This window comes from Ambystoma mexicanum, chromosome 3q, assembly GCF_040938575.1.
Source record: "Ambystoma mexicanum isolate Mex_15411 chromosome 3q, UKY_AmexF1_1, whole genome shotgun sequence".
Lineage (NCBI taxonomy): Eukaryota > Metazoa > Chordata > Amphibia > Caudata > Ambystomatidae > Ambystoma > Ambystoma mexicanum.
In genome coordinates, this window is record NC_090926.1 from 725,896,624 (window position 1) to 725,916,907 (window position 20,284).

Sequence of the window (20,284 nt, forward strand, 5' to 3'; positions counted from 1 at the left end):
TACTCATGTCGATTAGAGTGGTGCACTGCTCCTCCCAGGGTGTGAGCCCCGATGGTGGTAGTGGTGGCCCTCCTCTTGTGCCCATGGACACACTCCTATGCTGGGCCAGGAGGCCCCGAACACATACCTGCAAGTCATTGAACCGCTTGCGGCAGTCCTCCTCATCCCTGAGGACATGACCCATTGCTGTCACCTTCTGGCTGATGAATTTCCATGTCTGGGTCTGCCGCTGTATGCCTGTCATCTTCTGCTGTGGGCCATAGAGCTCATCCTGATGGTCTATTACCTCCTCCACCACTATTGTCAATTCTGAGTCTGAAAACCTGGGTTTATGCACCCTGTCCAGGGCAGACTTTCCCCTGACATGCACCTGGGAAATTTTCCTGTGTTTTCAGGTGTGGAGGGCTTCCAGGGGATGTAATTTTTGGGGGATTGTGATTTCAAAAATGGCCACCGCTTTGTTTGCCGTTCCAGCGGTGAAGCATTTCCCACGGCGCTATTAGCACGCGATGCCAACACAAGGTGCACTGACGTTTCGGGTTCACAGCCACTGTTACCGCTGGACACTATTTGTGTTAACACCACGTCCGTGTGCGCCTGCATGCCAACTCATGTAGCACGTTGTTTGCACCACACATCATGGCGTTAACACAAATACCACTTATTTGTATATGCGTCCGGATGCTGCCCAACTCGTGATGAGGCCCAGAGACTGTTAAATTGTTAGGCATGGCACATTGAATGACAGTAGCTAATTTATTGCTGTGATGCATGCCATCTCCCCCTCATATAAACCAATGTCAAAACTTGGAGACTACTGTCATCATGTAGACTAATCACTCTTCAAATCCTAGTTAAGAAATGCGATCAGTCTATATGATGAGACGTTGAATGGGCATTTACTTCCTTATGGGAAGACTACTGTGTATGTATTAATCACAATTTCTGGGCTGGGACGTAAGCTATAACATCAAGAATGGCAAGGCTATTTGAGTCACAGACATTTACTTTAAGGAAACATGGATGATAGACCATAGGATACATGTATTTCTTTACATCTGATAAGAAATGTTGGCAAAGGCATCCAAGAGGATGTTTGCCAGTATAAGTCAGCATTAGTTGAAACGCTTTAGTGATCAGTCTATCTACCAGACATTTTGGCAGTAAAGATCACAATCGCAGGGTATGAGCCATTAATTTAGTTTAATCTGTACATGGGATTGCAGATGATATTGAGAGTAGATCATTGATTGATCTGTTGGAGGCACTGGTTGGCAATGCAGCTACCAGATTTAATCAGTAAAATAATGTTGGGAGATGCTAGTACCTAATTTCACCCACTTATTTAAATGACTGCTGTACTCGATGAAGATGATTTGGTGTGAGATAGCCCTGAATTCAATGCCTTGTCCCCACATTGGCAACATAAGAATGTATTGCTTCTACATTTGCTGCTTTAGATATGCATCATTGTATTGACCAATTGCTTTGTGACTGCCCAGCCGGACCAAATTCCATTACCAAAAGTAGAAACAGTCCTGGCCAGGAAATGCACAATCTCTGGAGTCCAGCACACCACCAAAAGTCACAAAATTGCAAGGCTGACAAAAAAGAATTGACAGGGGGAGACACAGGGTACACAGAGGAAGCAAGGCTTTTCCTGCTGTGTATCCTGTACCATGTCTTTGGAACAAGTTTTGAATGCAGATAAAACTGGTTCCCACCATCCATCACTTCAGGAAGGACCTTAAGGCCTTCCCCTTCAAAGGGCATCTCACCAATAGCTGATAATTTCACTCAACACTATTTCTCCCTTGCTAGAGATCTGGCCTCTCCTACCCATCACAGCTCCTCTGCTACCCTTGCACTCGACTTTTAACCCCCTGGGTGAATACCCTTTGAAAAGAATTCTATTGGTTCCCTGATAGGTGTACATACATATATGCATTCAAATATACATACGCACATACACACAAATGGGGGTCATTACGAGTTTGGAGATAGCCATGGTGCTAATGGCACCATGGCTGCCTCCAAACCCGTGTCTGGGTCCGTGGTGTCAGAATGGGGATTTACCGGGACATTCCGACCTAGGCGGACCCGGTAATGGCGGACCCATTCTGAATGCCATTCCCCAATTACCATTCGAGCCCGTATAGGGCTCAATGGGAATGAGGAAGGAGTTAATAACGGGCCTGCAAATAGCGGGCTCGTTATTAGCTTCCTGGTCCCTTAGCGGATCCAGCTAAGGGCGGCTGGTAAAACCAGCGGGCCCTAGTGGGAGCTGCTAAGGGACCTCGGAATGCTGCGGTAGGGGGTTAACAGCACCGGCATCCTTACCGCTGCTGTTAACCCCCTTATGCCGTACTTGGAATGACCCCCATTGATATGACATTTCATTTTATATGCTTTAATATTGTGGTTGTCATTGAAGTGAGTAAATCATAAGAACCTGTGTTAAGACTAGCCATTCACATATGGTACTTTATGGATGGATGTCTTTTTGAATACGTGATTTTATTTTTGCATTGTGATTTTATTTTTGCATTTTAAGGTTAACGTGTGTCAACTAGAGAGACACATGTAGACAGGTTTCATTGTAACGATATACTATATTTTATTTTGTTACACATTTGTTGCTGTGAGGTGGAGGTGACCTGCCTTTAAATCCTTTTTCATCGTTTTAAATTAAAACTGAATATTCTATCCCAAAAGCATTATGTTTCTTATACCAAATTGCGTGGTGGGATTGCCTTGCAGGCCCCATTAAACTGGTTTTACTGCCGTCTGTCATAGGCCCTGAATTTGTGTGAACTAAGTTTCAGAGTGCGTTGTTAAAATGCCTCGAAGGGGTTGTTGCAGCCGTAGAGGGAAAACAACCTAGGAATCTCGAATGCTGAAATAAATAGAGTTCTTTGTTCAAAAAAGATATGGAAAGCACTGATTTCGATTTACTTTCCCTCGGACATTTGAAATAAAAAATGCCAGCTAGGGTGCCTTTTTTGTCGACTCTTTTTGTCACTATTGGCCTCATTACGACCCTGGCGGAAGACCATGGTGCTGTTAGCACCATGGTCCATGGTGGTAAGTTACCGACTCCGCCATGGAGAAAGGGGGAATTACCACTCCATTACAAGGTTGGCGGGGGGGTAATTCCCCCTTCCTCCATGGCCCTTCCCCATTCCCATTTTTGCCCTATAGGGCTCAATGGGAATGGGGAAGGCGGTAAGTACGGTGCCGCAAATTGCGGCACCGTACTTAGCACCAAGGTCCCTTTGCGGGTCCCTACTTTAACGGCCGGAAAGGACAGCAACCCTGCTTTGTGAGTGACAGCCAGGCTGGAATGAATGGCGGAAACTGTTTAAAAGCAGGTCTCTGGGACTTGGAAAGCAGAGTCGACCACTGCAACGAAATAACCGAAGACGAGCTGAAGGAAGAGGACTACTGCAACTCCTGGACGACTGGTGAAACCCTGCTGCAGGTCTGAATTGCCTGAAACTCCATCAACAGAGAAGCCCTTCAAGGTTAACTTCTTCCCTTGACTTTGGTGGGAACAACCAACTCGTAAGCCGACTGGACACCGTCCCGATACTGGTTGAATTTTCTGCAGAGTGCTGCGCAAAACCAGATAGCCAGTGGGAAGGATACAAGTTTGTGGTCTTTAAGGCACTCATACCTTAAACCTACATTTTGCCAAGCTTGTGGCCTCCTCCCTGGGTAGTGCAGGAACCTCCTGATGTCCTCCTTATTGTCCCCACGACTGAAGCTCAGGAACAGCGAGATCTGCTCGAAATACCAGGAACAACTGCCTCAGCTACAGCTCTCCTTCGCTTTAAAGGTACTGTGCAAACGCGGTCAGCCCGCTCAGAGGTAGCACCACCTTTTCCAGCGCGCTAAGCCTGCGTGCACTGTTGACGTCACATAGGCGCAGTCACTGTACACTGTTACTTCCTGGTCTGTGTGATTCTCAATGGCGAGTATCAATGCCAATAATTCTGCAGCCTGTGCTGAGTAATGAGATGGTATTTCTGCACTAAGAAGCACTTGAAATTCTCCATTTGCTGTGTGTTTCATTACAGCGACGCCTGTATATCTTTGTCCGTCACTTTGATCAATCCTTGAAGACCCGTCAATAAAGACGATCTCTCCTCCTGCCAAGGCATTTTCTTTCACCCTGGGGATTACATCATAGAATTCTTCATAATTTGCACAGTCATGTATCGGCTCTCCTTCAGTGACTGGCTCTGCTATGAACATGGGGGTTTACTATCTTACATCAAACTATTTTTATTGATGGATTCGATATGATCACTTCATAAGCAGAAGCTCTCTGAGATGTCAGTGTGCCCTTTGGTTTCACCAGAATGGCAAATAGCGAGTGCTCGACATACAATGTCATTGACCATCCAATTACAATGGTTGTTGCCTTTTCTATGGTGAACGCTGCGGCAGCTAAACTTTGTTCACATGGGAAGTGGCCTCTCATTACTGGGTCCAGATTCCCGCTGCAATATGCTAGGGGCTTGTATCCCAACAAGGTTCTTTGAGCGAGCACTGTTGTCATGACGCTGCCATTTGTGTGTGAAAACATGTACAATTCCTCTGCATAATTAGGGATCCCTAGAACTGGAGCTGTACAAATAGCTCTTTTGAGTTCAGCAAACCCTTTCTCCATGGTCTCAGACCATTCGATCTTTTCCTTCATCACTTGGGCCTTCTTTAGGGCTTCAAGTAAAGGCTTGGTATAAGAGCTGTAGTCGAAGACCCATGCCCTAATGTAGTTGCATAGGCATGAAAAGCTTTGCATCTGTTTTATCGTGTGTGGCTTAGCCGTGTTCAGTATGGCTTCAGCCCTTTCTGGGGTCACTCTTTTTCCCTCATGTGAGATCAGCTGGCCTATGTACAGCACTTCTTGATGACCATATTGTAACTTCTCTTTGTCAACCTTATATCCTTTCTCAGCCAGTATCGTCAATAGCTGAACAGAATCGTGCCTGCATTGCTCTTCAGTTGTGCTGCAGATTAAGATGTCATACACATACTGCAGGACAACACTTTTTAATGCAATATTGCTTAAATCCATCTGCAGGACTCTGTTGAAAATAGACAGAGACTCACAGTACCCCTGTGGCAGCCTCGTGCTTTTCATTCGCATTTGTCTGAACGTGAATGACATCAGATCTTGGGAGTCATGGGTCAACAGGATTAAGAAAAATGTATTTTTCAAGTCAATCACCATGAAATATTTTGCTTCAACGGGTATATTACATAGGATTGTAGATGGGCTAGGGACTAGAGGGAACTCAGCCTAAACAATATTGTTTATTGGCCTTAGGTCCTGCACTAGCCTCCAAGAACCCCCTTTATTTTTTTTTAACAGGATACACTGACGTATTACATGGTGCCTCTGACATCACTAAGATGCCCTGGTCCAGCATGGCAGAAATTGACTTGCAAATCCCCTCATCTGCCTCTCTGGACATGGGATATTGTCGGGCTTTTGGCAGAATTGTTCCTGGTTTCAGTTTAATCTTTGCTTCCCCTTTCAAGAGACCCATGCCATAGGGTCCTGTAGTCCACACTGAGACAGTATAAAAATATTCAAGACGTTTTAGTGCTAACATCATTCTCTGAGGTACTTCTCTTTTAATCATCTTTACCCAAAAGGTGAGACTCACTTACACCATTGTCTTTCACATTTCTGCTTGTTCTTCAAACAGATCGTCATCGGTGACGTCAGTCACTCGATATCCTTCTACAATGGCAATTTTCGCGCACCATTGTCTGCCCTTGTCATCGTAACCGTCAACAAAGACCACTTTCCCTCGCATTACAGCTGTGTGTATCATCAAGGGAAATACTGGTCCCTTCTCCTCGTGCATCAGTATTCTGGGTCTGAATAAGAACTCAACAGGGGTTCTCATGACTTTGTCTGCGAGGCCTGGCAATCCTGCCATAAGCACACGCACACCGCATGCGAAGATGTCTGGCTCTAATGGTATGTCCATCATGGCTATGTGTCCTGAGTATGCTCTAATCATTTCGCATACATTTGAATAGTGCATTCCTGGAGAGGTACATACTATGCCCTCCTCCGTGAACGAGATTGTCATGTTCAACTTTGTCATTAAATCTTGACCCAAAATGTTTACTGGGGTCTGCCGAGAATATAATAGAGGTACATTAATTTCACAATCTCCTATAGAGACTGGAAGTGCATTGGTAAAGGGAACTCGACTGGTAGCTCCTGTAAAACTCTGAGTATCTATAGCCTCGCCGGACAAGGAAAACTTGCCTTCACGTATGCACGAGCGTGTTGCACCCGTCTCAACAAGGAAGGAATATTCTTTATCCCCTATAACGACATACACCCTAGGTTCCCTGTGAGGGTCTGGTATCACTGATAGGATAGAACACATCAGGGTTCCCAGTGAGCTGTCCCAGTTTATATACAAATTCGGCCCACTATGTGCTGGTGGATTTCCCCCATTCTCATTATTAACTCCTATTCCAGGGTTCATGGTCTGTGATAGTTGCAGCGGTGCCTGTTGGGATTGTCCTTGTGAAAAATTCCCCATGCCTTGTGGCTGCACCCCTTTCTGCGGTCCTTGTCCATGTTGTTGCACTGCGTGAGTCTGTGCACCACCCTGCTGTAAAACTGTGGGTAGATTTGCCATGCCTGTTCCTATCCCTTGGCCGTTCTGCGTCACACCTTGATTTCTGCATGTGCGCGCCAAGTGTCCTGTCATTCCACTCAGCCAACATACTGGCGGTGGTCGGATTATTTTCCCATTTGACATATCATGGTTACCATTTTGCATATTTTGAAAACCTCCTTGATTATTTTGGAAACATCCCTGATTGCTCTGCCATTCTCTTCCCCTAAATCCTCTTCCCCTTGGATAAAATCCAACATTTCCCTGAATATTCTGCTGCGGACTAGCCACCTGCTGCATGCTTGATTCAGCTGTGCTAGGTATCATGGCTCCCTTAAGAGCACATTTTGATAATTTCTTTTGCACCAATTTTGCTTCCTCATCTTTTCGAGTTGCTTCCTTTTGCGATTCTTTTCCTGCAACAGTCTACAATAATGTGCGATGGTCAACTGTATTTCTTGGCTTGGCAAATTCTTTGCGTTTCCTCGCCTCTTCTCTGACCCTATCTTCTTCCTTTCTCTTTTCATTTCTATGTTCATCTGTCCTTCAAATTTCCTCATCTCTTCACCTCCTTATTCTTTTTTCACATATCCTTTGCTCTTCTTCGAACCTTTGCTGTTTCTGTCTGTCTTGATTGTTGGCTGCTCTTGGGTCACGATTGAGCTGTGTTTCTTGCTCTTCACGATATAACCTTTGTTTTTCTTTCCTTCTTATCCTTTCGTCTCCTAACTCCTTTTCTTTCCCTTTCCTATGTGTCTCATCTAACCTCCCCTTTTGTTTCGCGTCATCAACACCTTTCCCATCGAGTTTTAGTAAGATTTGTCCTTCCATCCATTCATCTTTTGCGAATACTATCTCATCCGTTCTGTCTTCGCTCCCTTTCCATCTCTTCCCTTCTCTCTCCTTATCGAGAGATGCACTTCTCTGTGCCTGATCTTTTTTGTCATCTTGTCTCTCCCTGTCCCTTAGGACTGCGGCGTTAATATTCTTGTCCTTATCCTTCCCTTGATTTTCATCACTACTGTGTGTAGGTGACTCATATGTGGGTTTGCTGTACCCCGTAGCTGCTTTAAGTTCCCTCAACGTGTATAACTCCTCATCCTTCCTTTTTTCAACTTTCGTTTCGGATAGGGCAGGTGTCGCGGTAGGCATCTCACCCCCCTCTGTGCATACATTAAGTATCCAATCTGTTGGCGGTTCTTCCTCCTTTCCCTGTTCATAAATTTTTCACAACTCGAGAACAGCAAGGCGCTTTTCTAACTTCTTGCCTGTAAATGTGGCATGCAAATATGTCGTCATATGTTGTAAGACGGATTTAGATAAAGGCCCATTTTGTGGCCATTGCATAAACATCTTGTGGGCGGTACCTTTAACCCACGCAGTACTATATTTCTTTAGTTTGGGTGCATGTTTTGGCAATTGTTTGCATAAGTGTGCCAATGGAGTCATGTCTTCCATACTTAAATCTGTTCCCTTTCCTCTTATATAACAGTTGTAAATGCTTTCATATGGCTTAATCAGCTTCTAACAATATGAGCGAGCAGCAAATACCGCAAGCTCCAAAACCAAATGTCCACAATTTTTTTTATATCTTCTAATTTACACAAAAACATCAATGCATACGTGATTTTATCTCAGCTGAAAAATCACACAACATTTTGATCCGTTTTCACAAAAGAAACATTTTCAATATGTTTGACGTCACAAACAGGAAACATTTAAGACAGACACTGAACAGACTAGAGAGACACCAGCTGGACACAGATATCTCTGCCACTAATTATTACCCCTTCATGGAGTGTAAACATACCCCTTTCATGACGTTGTGGTAGTCTATTCGTTCCCCTTTATGTGTAACTCTGGGTACACCATTCTTCTAACCGCTATATTAAAGTGCAGGTATAAGGCGGATCCTCTCACTTCTCGGGTGTCTGCCCCGGTATCCTCTCTCTTCTCGGGTGTTCTCCCCGGTAACTTTTTGTTTACTTTTTATTACTCTTGAGTCATTATCCCCTTATATATATATATATATATATATATATATATATATATATATATATATATATATATATATATATATATATATATATATATATATATATATATGCAGTCTTCTCTATCTCTAATCATGTTTTTGTTTTCTCTCCTCCCTCCGTTACCTTTTCCCTTACTTGTTCTAAGGCATACACTATTTGCAAAAACATGACATTTTTTGCTCCACTCACCGTTCGCATTGTTCCTCTCTGGACCCTTGGGATCACCGCCTTTGTCACCGCCTTCTTCAGATTTTTGCCCGCTCATCTGCCCATAGGAATGGGAAGGGAAGTGTGGGGAACACGGGTCCCTTCAGGCCCTCACTGCAGGTTCTTTCTAACTACCACTGTCTAAGGGGAGCTTCACGGTCTACTCAGCCAAATGACAAAGGACTTGTGATATTGCTGAAGACCTAGAGTTACTTTATGTCGACGGTCAATAGGTGTCGTACTTTAATCAATAATCGATAGTCGATAACCATCAAATCTCTGCTACCAAGTGTACTCGGGAGACCCCCGGCCGGTCCATAGAGCCGGGGTTTGCTCCGGAGTACTTTAAAACAAGATAGCTGCACCTTTGAGATAGATGGGGGTGCAGGCTTATTACTCCAACACCAATTAATAAGGACAACTGAATGGTTTGGCAAAAGGAGTCTGTTTAATGACAAGTACAAAAAACGGGGAGTCCGGAAATCAACAGTGATGCGATAGTCTGTCTCGCTTCAACTCCAACCAACTTCATACAAACAGTAACATTTATACTCAAAACTCATCATAATTGACGTGTAACACTCTAAAGTTAATATGCATTTCTATTGGTTAGGAAAAGGTAACTTTAATATAGGTACTATATCTGTATATGGTAACGGAGTGAGGGGATTGGATAAACACTATCGGGTGGGCGTCTAAGCCCTTCCTTCAAACATTACTATTGTAGACATCACTAAGAGTACAACATCCCATTGGTTCTGCTATCTATAGGACCCTACATTATTTGGTCCATTGTGATTGGGTTGGCTTCAACCCCATGCATAAGTTTCCACTTTACTTAGCAGCACGCAGAATGGTCAGCCAGGTGCAGGGTGCCCCACGATTCACCTGGCCTTCCTTCAATCCATCATTACTTTAGTGGCTATGTGTCATTTAGTTAGCTGTGGTTGGCCTTGAAACTGCATCTTCTTGTCAGGAAAAGTTATGATATTTCTGTCTGGGCGGCTGCCAAGCGTAGGTGTAAACCCGTGCTCCTTCTCACTCGGGTGGTCACGTGCTGCTCACACCGTGAATTTGCTGAGTTTCCCTCAATTTGTGTATTTAATTCTTATTTGGCTTGCCACCTGCCTACGTCTCCTTATCTCAACCTTCCAAAGACAGGCATCTTTTGTTCTTAAGTTTCAATCATGCAAATCTACTGTTTGTTCCTTCTATTCGTCTGATCTTGGCTCTTCCTGGTGCAATTTGAATCTGATGACTTTCGATTCAGCCATGTCTTCTTGTTTTAGCCAGAATACAAATCTTGTCCTGTTTGGCCTCTAGTAAACTGAGTTGATTCTGCTTTTGTGTAAAGTAGACTCACACTTATAATACTGTGCTTTGTTTTGAGGTAGATTATGTAAAATGGCGCTTGTCACTCCATTCTTCTACTTAACATAGCAAGCCACACTATTTCCTTAGCTTTTTTGCGGTTTCAATCTATCAGCAACACAGACTACAGGTCGCTCAAAACGCAGCAGTCGGGCTAGTATATAGGGTTAAAAAATCAGCTCCAATTTCTGAGCTAAGGAGAGCCCTACACTGGCTGCCTATAAAGCAAAGAAATGAATTTAAGATTTGTTGCCTAATTTTCAAATGCGTAAACAACATTGGCCCAGGATATCTATCGGACAAAATTAGGAAGTATGCCCCCATCCGACAACTATGCTCAGCAGACAATAATCTGCTTCAGATTCCACGCATCAGTTGTGTGAGTAAAGGGGACCATAGATTTAGAGTTTACGGTCCAAAAGCATGGAACAAATTACCGAGAGAAATCCACGGAATTACAAATCTTGCAGCATTCCGCAGGGCGGTAAAGACCTATCTGTTCTGCTAGACCCTAAAATTGAACTCGATCTGAACCAGTTGACAACCATAAAGATTACATCTGCACCCAGATACGATTGAATTCGTCCGGTGCACGTTTACAAATGCAAAAAATAAAAAACAATTAAAAAAAATCAACCATATGTACAGACATTAGCTGGTTGAATGACTTCATCCTGCTTTACAGCTTAAGCTTCTTTATATTTCAACATCGTTCTCTCCTTTTAGGTTCACGATATCCTTATTCATGGCATTTCGTCTCTTGCGTCATCCTCGGGTTGTCATATCTTCTATCTGCGAGTCGTCTGGACCTTCATGACGTCACCATTCGTCTTCCATTAAGGCCTTTTTGGTTTCTTCCAGGGCGGTGCTTAGCCAATCTTCATTTCGTCCTATTTGTTGGTAGGGTTTTCTCAATGGATACCTTACTGTCCATTTTTCCTGGGTATTGGTACTTCAACAGGTGTGATTCTTCTGATAGGCACTGGGCAGAGCCCTACTGTGGCTCTCTGCTGCTTTATTTGTTCATCATATATTTTGGTGTGAAGGTTCCTGGTACTTCAAAATGGGCGATGGGAGTGTAGGCTTTATTTGGACCTCCTCTACACATGTGTGCCCCTTTTTGTGGATGGGGACCACGTTGGCTGTTTTCCATGAATTGGGAATCAAATAGGAGGTGGTTTAGGTCTTGAATATTTCTACAATCAAATTCGCCCAGGCTTCAGAGTTGTTCTTCATGTACAAGTTCAAAATCCTGCCAGGGCCCAGGGCGTAGGAGTTTTTAAATTTAGAGATTTCTTAATAGATTAAGATTTTGTCGTGCTCGACGTCCCAGTATTCTGGAGAGAATGGAGAGCTTGGAGTTGTGAGTGTTGGTGTTCCGAACAGGTTAGAGAAGTAGGATACCCACACAAGGCTATTACTGACTAGAATGCTTTTACTTGTTTCCTGCAAAGGGTTGTCAGCATTTTTTCCGAGTCTTCTTGGTAAAGAATGATTTTGTATGATTTCACCCAGTTTTTATATTCCCTCGTGGCTATTTTGGCCTCCTCTTTATTTTCCATTGTGGGCAATTTTTAAGCTCTCCTTATTTCCTTCTGCATTTCTTTTCTTTTTACAGTCAGGAGCCGGTCTTGTTGGGTTTGCTGTTATTCCTCAAGTGCTGATAGCAGTAATCTGTCTTAGCCATTCCTGAGATCTCATTGTCATTTGATTTTGCTTTTAGATATTGGGGGTCATCACGACCCTGGCAGTAGGGGGTTAATGGGGCCAGTAGAGTTGCTGGCCAAGTTAATCCCCTACCGCCGCATTACAAGGTTTGCTCGCTGGACCCGGTAAGGACCCCTAGTTTTACCAAGTGTCCTTAGCGGGTCCCCCGAGCAGACTAGCATGCTAACAACGGGCCCATCATTAACAGGCCTGTTGTTAGCAGGCTCCCCATTCCCATTGAGCCCTATCGGGCTTGAATGGGAATGGGGATGGGTTCCTGGAATGGGGAAATACCGGGCCCTCCAAGGTCGGAATGGCCCGGTATTTCCCCATTCCAGGAACCCGGACCCAGTACCCAGAATGGGGGAAGCCATGCTGCAAATAGCGGCATGGCTACCTCCAAGGTCGTAATGACCTCCATTGTTTTGTGATTTCTCTTATGGAGGCAGAGTTAAGTCTCAAGCGCATGCCTCTGTTGGTTGTTAAAAGTTTGTCATTTGGATGGCATGAGTTTTCTTCTGGCCATGTCCTGGTTTTCTGGAGTTGCCCAAACAGCCCTCAGAAGATTATGGTCATTGTTTGTTGTTCTCGTCACCTCGAACAATGTAACCTTAGCCAATAGGTCCCTGGACACATGTATGTGGTCCAGGGTGGCTTCACGGCCTCCTTGTTCCCAGGTTGGGATGTCGGGCATGTTGGAGGGCTTTAGGTATTGCAAGTTGTGCAAGTCTCTTGCGTCCATACAAGATGACCACAGTTTCCCTCTGAGGGCTGGGTAGGAAGTGGTTGACCCTGTGCCACCAATCTTTTTCTTGATTATTCCCTGGCTTGTGTTCTTCCTCTGCTCTAGGTTCGGTAAGGTGGCATTAAGGTCACCACATATGATGATGAAGTCAATTTTGTTTTCTTCCATACTCTCGTCTATTAGAGTTTCAATCGTGGTCACAAAAAATTCATCCGTTAGTGCCATGGGGTTCCAATAAGCATTAATCACTAGATAGAGCTTGCGTTTCGTTATATCCTTATAGGATAGGCTTGGTTTCCACACGATCATAGTTGCTAGTATGAAAGCATTGTTCAGTAGACTTTTTTCCAGATAAAGGCTGCTACCTGAACAAATAGCTGAAAGCAGGCCCGTACAGTGTCTCCCCAATGAACCTTGTAGTGCTGGTGAAAAGGTGATATCAAAGCCATCTATTAAGGTTTTTTCATAAGCCAAGTCTCCTGAAGGCGCAACAGGTCAAAGGGTCCATGGTTGACATCACTTGTGGTCATTAGGTGAGTAAAGGCCCGCGTATTCCACGACCCCATGGTCACCTGGTTTAGTGCTAGGCTAGTCGATGTACTTCTTGGATCACTTGTCGGACTTGGCGGGGATTTTGATAGCTAAGATATGTGATAGCTTTCCAGTGATTCCGGTAGCCAAGCCCATTTCCTTTGCTCTTTTTCTTTTAAGCTTTGGCGTAATGCATTGTTTGCATCCAGGTGTCTTGGTCTTGGTTTGTCTTGATCTATAGTAATTGTTCAATTTGACAAGAGGCCATGCAGCACTCGTTCAAGATCAAAAGAGGTCTCAAAATCCTCAATTACAGAGCGAGCGGGTGGTGTATCCAATTTGTCTTGTCTTTGAGGGGGCGATGGTTTTCACCTGTTCGTTGTCTTTTGTTCATTCAACACAAATCTGGAGCTGCTGAACCATGGGCAGTTTGCTTCTTGTGAGGTTTGATATCCCGTTGGGCCCCGATCTTGCAACCTTCGCCGGGCTGTATTGGCCCGCATTGCTGTGCGTTGTGTGCTTGAAACCCTGGCTGTCCTCGAGAGCCTGGTGTGTGATACTCTCCTTCTCTCCGAAGTGGATGGAATCTGTTGGCGGGGGCTAGGGTGACGCAGGTGAATCAGCCTATTCAAGTTAGTTCTCGGTCTCACTCTCTCTGTATCGGATTCCCAGGGGTTGATTTCTCTTAGATCATAGCCTAATGATTTCAATTTGTTTTCCGCTTCCCTTGGCATTTTTTTGAATGTTGGGGAAAGAATATGCAAATAAACTATGCCGAGGGAGTTTTCATGAACAAACTCAATAATGTCTGTGTCATCGGAGCCAAGTGCCTCAGGGTCAGAATGTGATGCAGTAGGGTCATTATTGTGTTCCGATTCAAGATGAAACCCCCTTCTTTCAGTAAGCGTTCTAATATGAATGAAAGCATCTTCGTTGATCTTTCTTCTCTTGAAAGATGTGCTCTTTTTGCTTGTCTGTCCATTTGAACAACCAACGTTGTCTGTTTGTTGTGATCGCTTAGACCTGTTGGTGGCTGCTTTCGCTCTTGTTTTGTGTGTACTTTTGATTTCAATTTCGGAGTCCAATGCTTGTCCTTTTGGCTTTCACTTAATTTATCTTTTGCAGCCTTTTCATTATAAGCATCAGGTGCATTTTTCTGTTGTTTGGAGGTCCAGTTTATTGATTTATTTTTGTCATTCTTTGTCTTTAGTAAGTTGCCTTTGTCCGCCTCCTTTTCTAGGGCCAGGTCTTATTTTTCCTCTAGGGTGAGGAAAACTGGTGATTACGAGTCCAGGATTATGAGCTTCTTTTCATGTTCACCTTGTACGCAGCTTTGAAAAGAAGACACTGCTTTTCTTTTGCCTTGTTTTTTCCCCAGTAGTTCGCTTTCAGAATCCTCAATTGAATATTGAGTGAGGTTCGTTATGCAATCCATAAGGTAGCTTTCTGTTGGCAAAGTCATGTTCTTAGAGGTTTCGGGGGTGTCTGGTTTTGGAAAAATTACAGTAGGCAGTATTTTCCTCATTCTCTTTCGGATTGTTCTCTTTTCAAAAATAAAAGCGGTCTGTTTAGGTATGGCACTTTTTTGGTCAGACTGTAATAAGTCAGGTTTTTATTGGACTAGGTTGCCACTCTCGTTACTGAGTGACTGTGCTTGGCCCGTGTTAGATCGTTCTTTTGTAATGCCTGCAGCGGTTCATCAGGAGTAGGTGACAGCTCAGGTGGTGGGGAGTCAATGGGCTGTTTACCTTCGTTCATGCTGGTATCGTCTTCGCTCCTTTGCTGTTTACCCAAGTTCCTCATAGGAGCTGGAACTCACTCCTGGAAGACGTTATTTTCGGAGTGGGTTTCATTGTTTTTCCCGGTGTGAGGAAACTTTCAATGGGCTTATATGTTCCAACCAGCTGTCCTCCCTACGAATGCGCTAGTTTCGAAGCCAGTGTCCCTCTTCTTCCTGGGAGTAGGCAGACACGGAGTCACCGCTGCCACTTCCACGGGCGACCGCAGACTGCTGCAGAGTGCGAACACCTTAGCAAGCAGCTCTGCGGCCGCTCTGTTGGCGAGAATGTGTTTTTAAACACGGCCTCCTCCTCCTTGCAAATCAGGTAGTGAACAGACTACCAAAGCTTCCAGGTGCTGCAGACTGCGAACACCTAAGCAGGCAGTTTTGCAGGTGCTCCACAGTGGGAAGGTTTTTATAAACACGGTCTCCTCCTCCTTGCAAATAGGGTGGTGAACAGACTACCAAAGCTTCCAGGTGCTGCAGACTCTGCGGTTTTTATGCTAAGGGACAGATACACATCACAGGAATAATAAGAAAGTGAAAGGGTAACGCTAAATCACTGACAGGATGAGATTCCTAATGGGAAAGGAAATTTGGTTTTAAAATTGAGAGCAGTGGACAGGGAAAATCAGTTTGGAAAGGAAATGACAAGTGCTATTACTGAAACTATAGTTTAGTGGCTAGAAAAGAGGAATGCCGCCCACGACACTTGCAAGTGTAACAAAATTCACGCTGTGTGTCTCTATAGATGGGAATTTAATTAATTTATTCCAAATATGACTAAGGACTTCTGCAATGGGCTAAAAGGATAGGAAAGAAGGACGCTACCACAGTGAAATCAAGGAACAGAATACACAGAGGGTTCTGATCATTTAAACAGTTACTAGTGTACTTTTAGGATTACTTATAGGGTGTAACAAATGGCAAGGTATCAAAATGGGATATGGTATGTTGTGTAAGCACAACTCATAGTTTGCCGGTCCGGATACAATGGTGCCGGCAAGCTTACCGGTACCCTTGTATCCAGACCGGCAAGCTCGTAATGAGGCGCAATGTCTTGTTTTGATGCCACAAAAATGACATTTAAACTGTTAAAATTTTGCTTTGCAGCGTTTTCCGGTTGCAGAAATAAAAGTCTTACTGCCGCATCATGAGTTGGGTTAACCTTAAATGAGGTGGTAACGCTATTACCGCCACATTTAAGGGTCTGCCAAATCAAAGACTTGGCTCTGAGCTGGGGGCAAATCCGCTGTGATTTTGCCAATTTTCGGTGCTATTACAGCCGGCCGTAAAACGGCCGGCGGAAATAGCACTGATCATTCCCATTGGGCCCAGTGGGGAATGGGAAATTCCCAAATGGGCCCAATGGGGAATGGAGATTTACCGTACTCCAAACCCGTGATCCGGCGCTAATAGCACCGGGGGGTTTGGCAGTAGGGCTAATAACCCCGGCGATAATACCGCCAGGGTCATCGCCCAACTTATGATAAGGCCCTTAAAGTTTATTAAATAAGAACAGTCTTTTGCCCCAAAGGGCCTGGCTTTGTCTTCCAAATAAGGGCATTCTTCCCAACCCACAGCCACATGTCAGGCTCTAGCCAGCCTTAGTCCAGCGTTGCCATGGAGTTGCCTTTGAAGCTCTTTAGTCTGAGTTGAGGGGAGGTGCTACCAGAAAGTCACACCTATGTGTCCTGGAAATCCATTGTCCCAGGCTGGAGCACTGACACATTGTTTGACGAGGGTGCAAGATCCTCCACCCTTGCCCATTCATATGCCCCGGGGGCTCGTCCACTTGAAGGGAGGTAGATCCTGTTCTCAGAAAGCAAGATCCTTTGAAGCCAGGGCCTGCAATTCCTGTTCTGCTGGCCTCACAGCAAATGTATTTATTTTTCTTTCCTGAATCTGAAATCAAGTCTGTTGGAATTAAATATCCTATAATTGTTTTAAAACAAACCCCCATAACATTTCTATGCAAGGACAGGGCCTTATTTCAACAATGTACTTTTAAACATACATTTTCTTGTTTGTAAAAAGCACCATTTTACACGTGGTTAATTTTCCTTAGCTCTCACTTTAGAATGCGGCCTTCCTCTCATCTATTTTCTGATCCTTTCCAAAGCCCCATTCGTGTTACTAATGTACTGGCATCTGTTCAAATAAAAGGTCCTTGGAAACTTATAAGAGCTAGGAGAGATAGAGAGAGGATTTTTGTAAAGAGTTTATCTGTGATATTTTGTTGCAAAAGTAAAGTGTTTTGTGTACGGCTTGGAGTGAAGTTATTTGTTATTTCACAGATCTTTCCTGACACAGCCTGTCCTTCAATGAGAAATGCCCCCATGTGCTGGAGCACCACCTGAATATGGAAAGACATAATTGGGTCTCACTGGAACCAAATTGTATACTGTTGAAAAGCTGAACAAGAGCATCAGGGCACAGTCATTTTAAAAGGCAGAATATTTTCTTTTTCCGTGAAAAGTGTTGAGCTGGCAGCATAGCAACGCTGCCTTTGAATTCTTTTCTCTGGTGCAAATGAAGAAAATACTGGCAGCAATTCTCGGGGTGTTCTGTGTTTCATCTTGCCCCATGTGTGGCTGGTAAAACAGCACAGTCATTATCTTGGTGACTGCAAAATGCAGTTTAAATGCAAGGCAATCATGCTCAGCCGAGCCAGCGCAGCCGTTCTGCTGGTGACTGCTGAGATGTGCTTTGGTGATGTAGGGGAGTTCTGCTGGGCAGATAAATGTACCCCACAGTAGGAAGGATGGGAAATTAATGAAGCAAAGACCCAGGGTCCAACAGAGACCGTGATTTTTCTGGCGATTCAGGGGCATAATGGACATTACAAAATGGTAACTAAAGCAAAGCAAAAGATTATGGAGTTTTCCACTCCGAGGACTAAGAAACAAGCCCAACAGTTTATTGGCTTGTTTGGATTTTGGAGACAACAATTACTGCATTTGGGGCAGATTCTGGCACCCTTTACAAAGTGACACACAAACTATTCAATTTTGAATGGGGTGAAGAGCAGGATAGAGTTCCAACTGGCCAAAGACACCATACAGAAAGTGCCTGATTTATGGCCATTGAGGGACGGAGAGGTGGAGCTAAATGTATCTATACAGGATACATATGCAAACTGGAGTTTGTGGCAAAAACAGGATAGGAAGCTGTGCCTTTGGGATTCTGGAGTCAGAAGCTGCCAAGGCTGGTGACAGATATATTCCCTTTGATAAAAAATGGTTAGCATGTTATTGGCCACTCATGGAAACAGCAAGCACATGGGTTTTGTTATATTTATACAGACTCATGGTCCGTTGCGAATGGGCTGGTGGTGTGGTTGCCTACATGGCGAAAGAATGGATGGAAAATTCTTGCTAAAGAAGTATGGGAAAAAAAATGGTGGCAAGACCTTACTGAAATGCTAATGGATACTGCAGTACTGCAGTACTGCAGTAACTGTTTATCATGTTGACGCACATTGTGCAACAGATTCACTAGAATGATAGTTCAATTCTGTTGCAGACGAACATGCCAAGATTTTGGTCATGGACACAAGACTGAGGAAGATTATTTGGAAGGGATTTCTAAATGGGCCCACCAGAAGCATGAGCTTCTCAGAGAAAAAGCTACTATCAGGTGGGCGCAAGACAGTGGAATTATCCTTTCATTAGAGATTGTGAAAACCATGATTTTACAATATCCCGTATGTCAACATCAGAAACAAAGATCTATTCCACATATAATTCATGGCACATTGAAGCGGGGAACATTTCCTGGACAGATTTGGCAGCTCAATTATATCAGTCCCCTACCCTTTAGCTGAGGATGTCAAAATGTGTGTACTATTGTAGACATGTATTCCGGTTATTTAATGGTGCTGAACATATGGAATTAATTGCCCCTATGTCTGGCTTGGCCCTGAGAGGTATTTAGGTATTGGGAGGAATCGTGGATGCAGACTATCAAGATGAAATCAAGGTAATCCTATGAATAGTGGATAGAATATGTGGCCCATCCATAAAGGGGATAGGGTGGCAAAATTGATTTTGGTACCTGTGAAATTGTCCATGGTGAAGAAAGGAGGGACAATACGTGAGGACAAGGGTTTTTGGCTCATCAGATACAATGGTTCCGGGAGCCACGTGTGGGTGGAAAAACCTAATGGTCCGCCCGTCCCGGCGGATGTAATAGCATCAGGAGAGTATCAGGTGGTTCTTGTGATGGAACCTGGAAAAAGGAAATTGACTCATATTCCCGCTGACAAATGTTATTTGCGTGAGTAATGTACTCCACTGATATCTTGTTTTTGCATTCTGATTTTTTAGATCTTGAGTATGCTGGTTGTTTACGTGGAGCACAGTGGAGTATCTTCGGGAGGGTCCGAGAACATGCTGGAAGAGGTGGCAAATGTCTCCATTCTACAGATGGAGTCGGGAGTCTGGATGAGGACTGACACGTCTGCTACCACCTTTGCACTGAATGATGCCTCCATTGCAGCATATTGCTGGTGCTCCAATGAAACGACGAGGGCATAAGCATAATGCCTCGCCCTCTTCTGCAGTTTCTATGTCCTTTTTGCAGCATGGCTATTCAGCCATTGTCAGGTAACCAGAGAATATACGGGTTTACTTGGCACGACAAGTGTAAAACATTTCACACGATTCCATGAATTTGATTTCCACCTGCCTTGTGGTTTACCAACGCCTACCCGGGTATTGCGACATCTATTTGTGGTATTGCAGGAGGATTGTCTGGTAGAGGATTCCGACGTACAGAGTTCTTTTTCCGTTCATGAGTATTGTAAATTCTGTGCGGACACGGGCTACAGATGGAAGAACATGACTAGTATCATCACTTACAATACTGCTCCTGTTGATGTTTGTTATCAAATGACTTGTGTACAGAACTACATCAGTAAATGTCAACAGCTCATTTTGAACAAAAATCCGAGAAGAACTGTCTTTTAGCAGCGCTTATGTGTGCGAACACCAAGTGTTTGTGTTGCTGTATCTAACAACATGGTGTGTAATTTTACTGTTTTGACTGACAGTCACCTGTATCATGTGAAACTCCCTACAGGTTGGTTATTTTCATGTGGGAATTGTACCTATACATTTATCCCTGCTTACATTTCGGGTGGTCCTTATGCTTTATCTCATCTTGGTCTAATGATGTTTCCTTTGCAGCCTGCTGTTCGACAATCTATGCGATCTGTTCATTATACTGCCCGGTCACCCGATTGTAATTC

At 44.1% G+C, this 20,284-nt stretch overlaps 1 protein-coding gene across 1 annotated transcript; it reads right to left on the minus strand.

Moving 5' to 3' along the window:
* Nucleotides 1–7,220: 7,220 nt before the first annotated feature.
* On the minus strand, nucleotides 7,221–7,808 carry LOC138448009 (octapeptide-repeat protein T2-like). The gene has a single exon (XM_069604540.1). It carries the CDS (start codon nucleotides 7,806–7,808, stop codon nucleotides 7,221–7,223), a length of 588 nt encoding a protein of 195 aa, XP_069460641.1.
* Nucleotides 7,809–20,284: the final 12,476 nt, after the last annotated feature.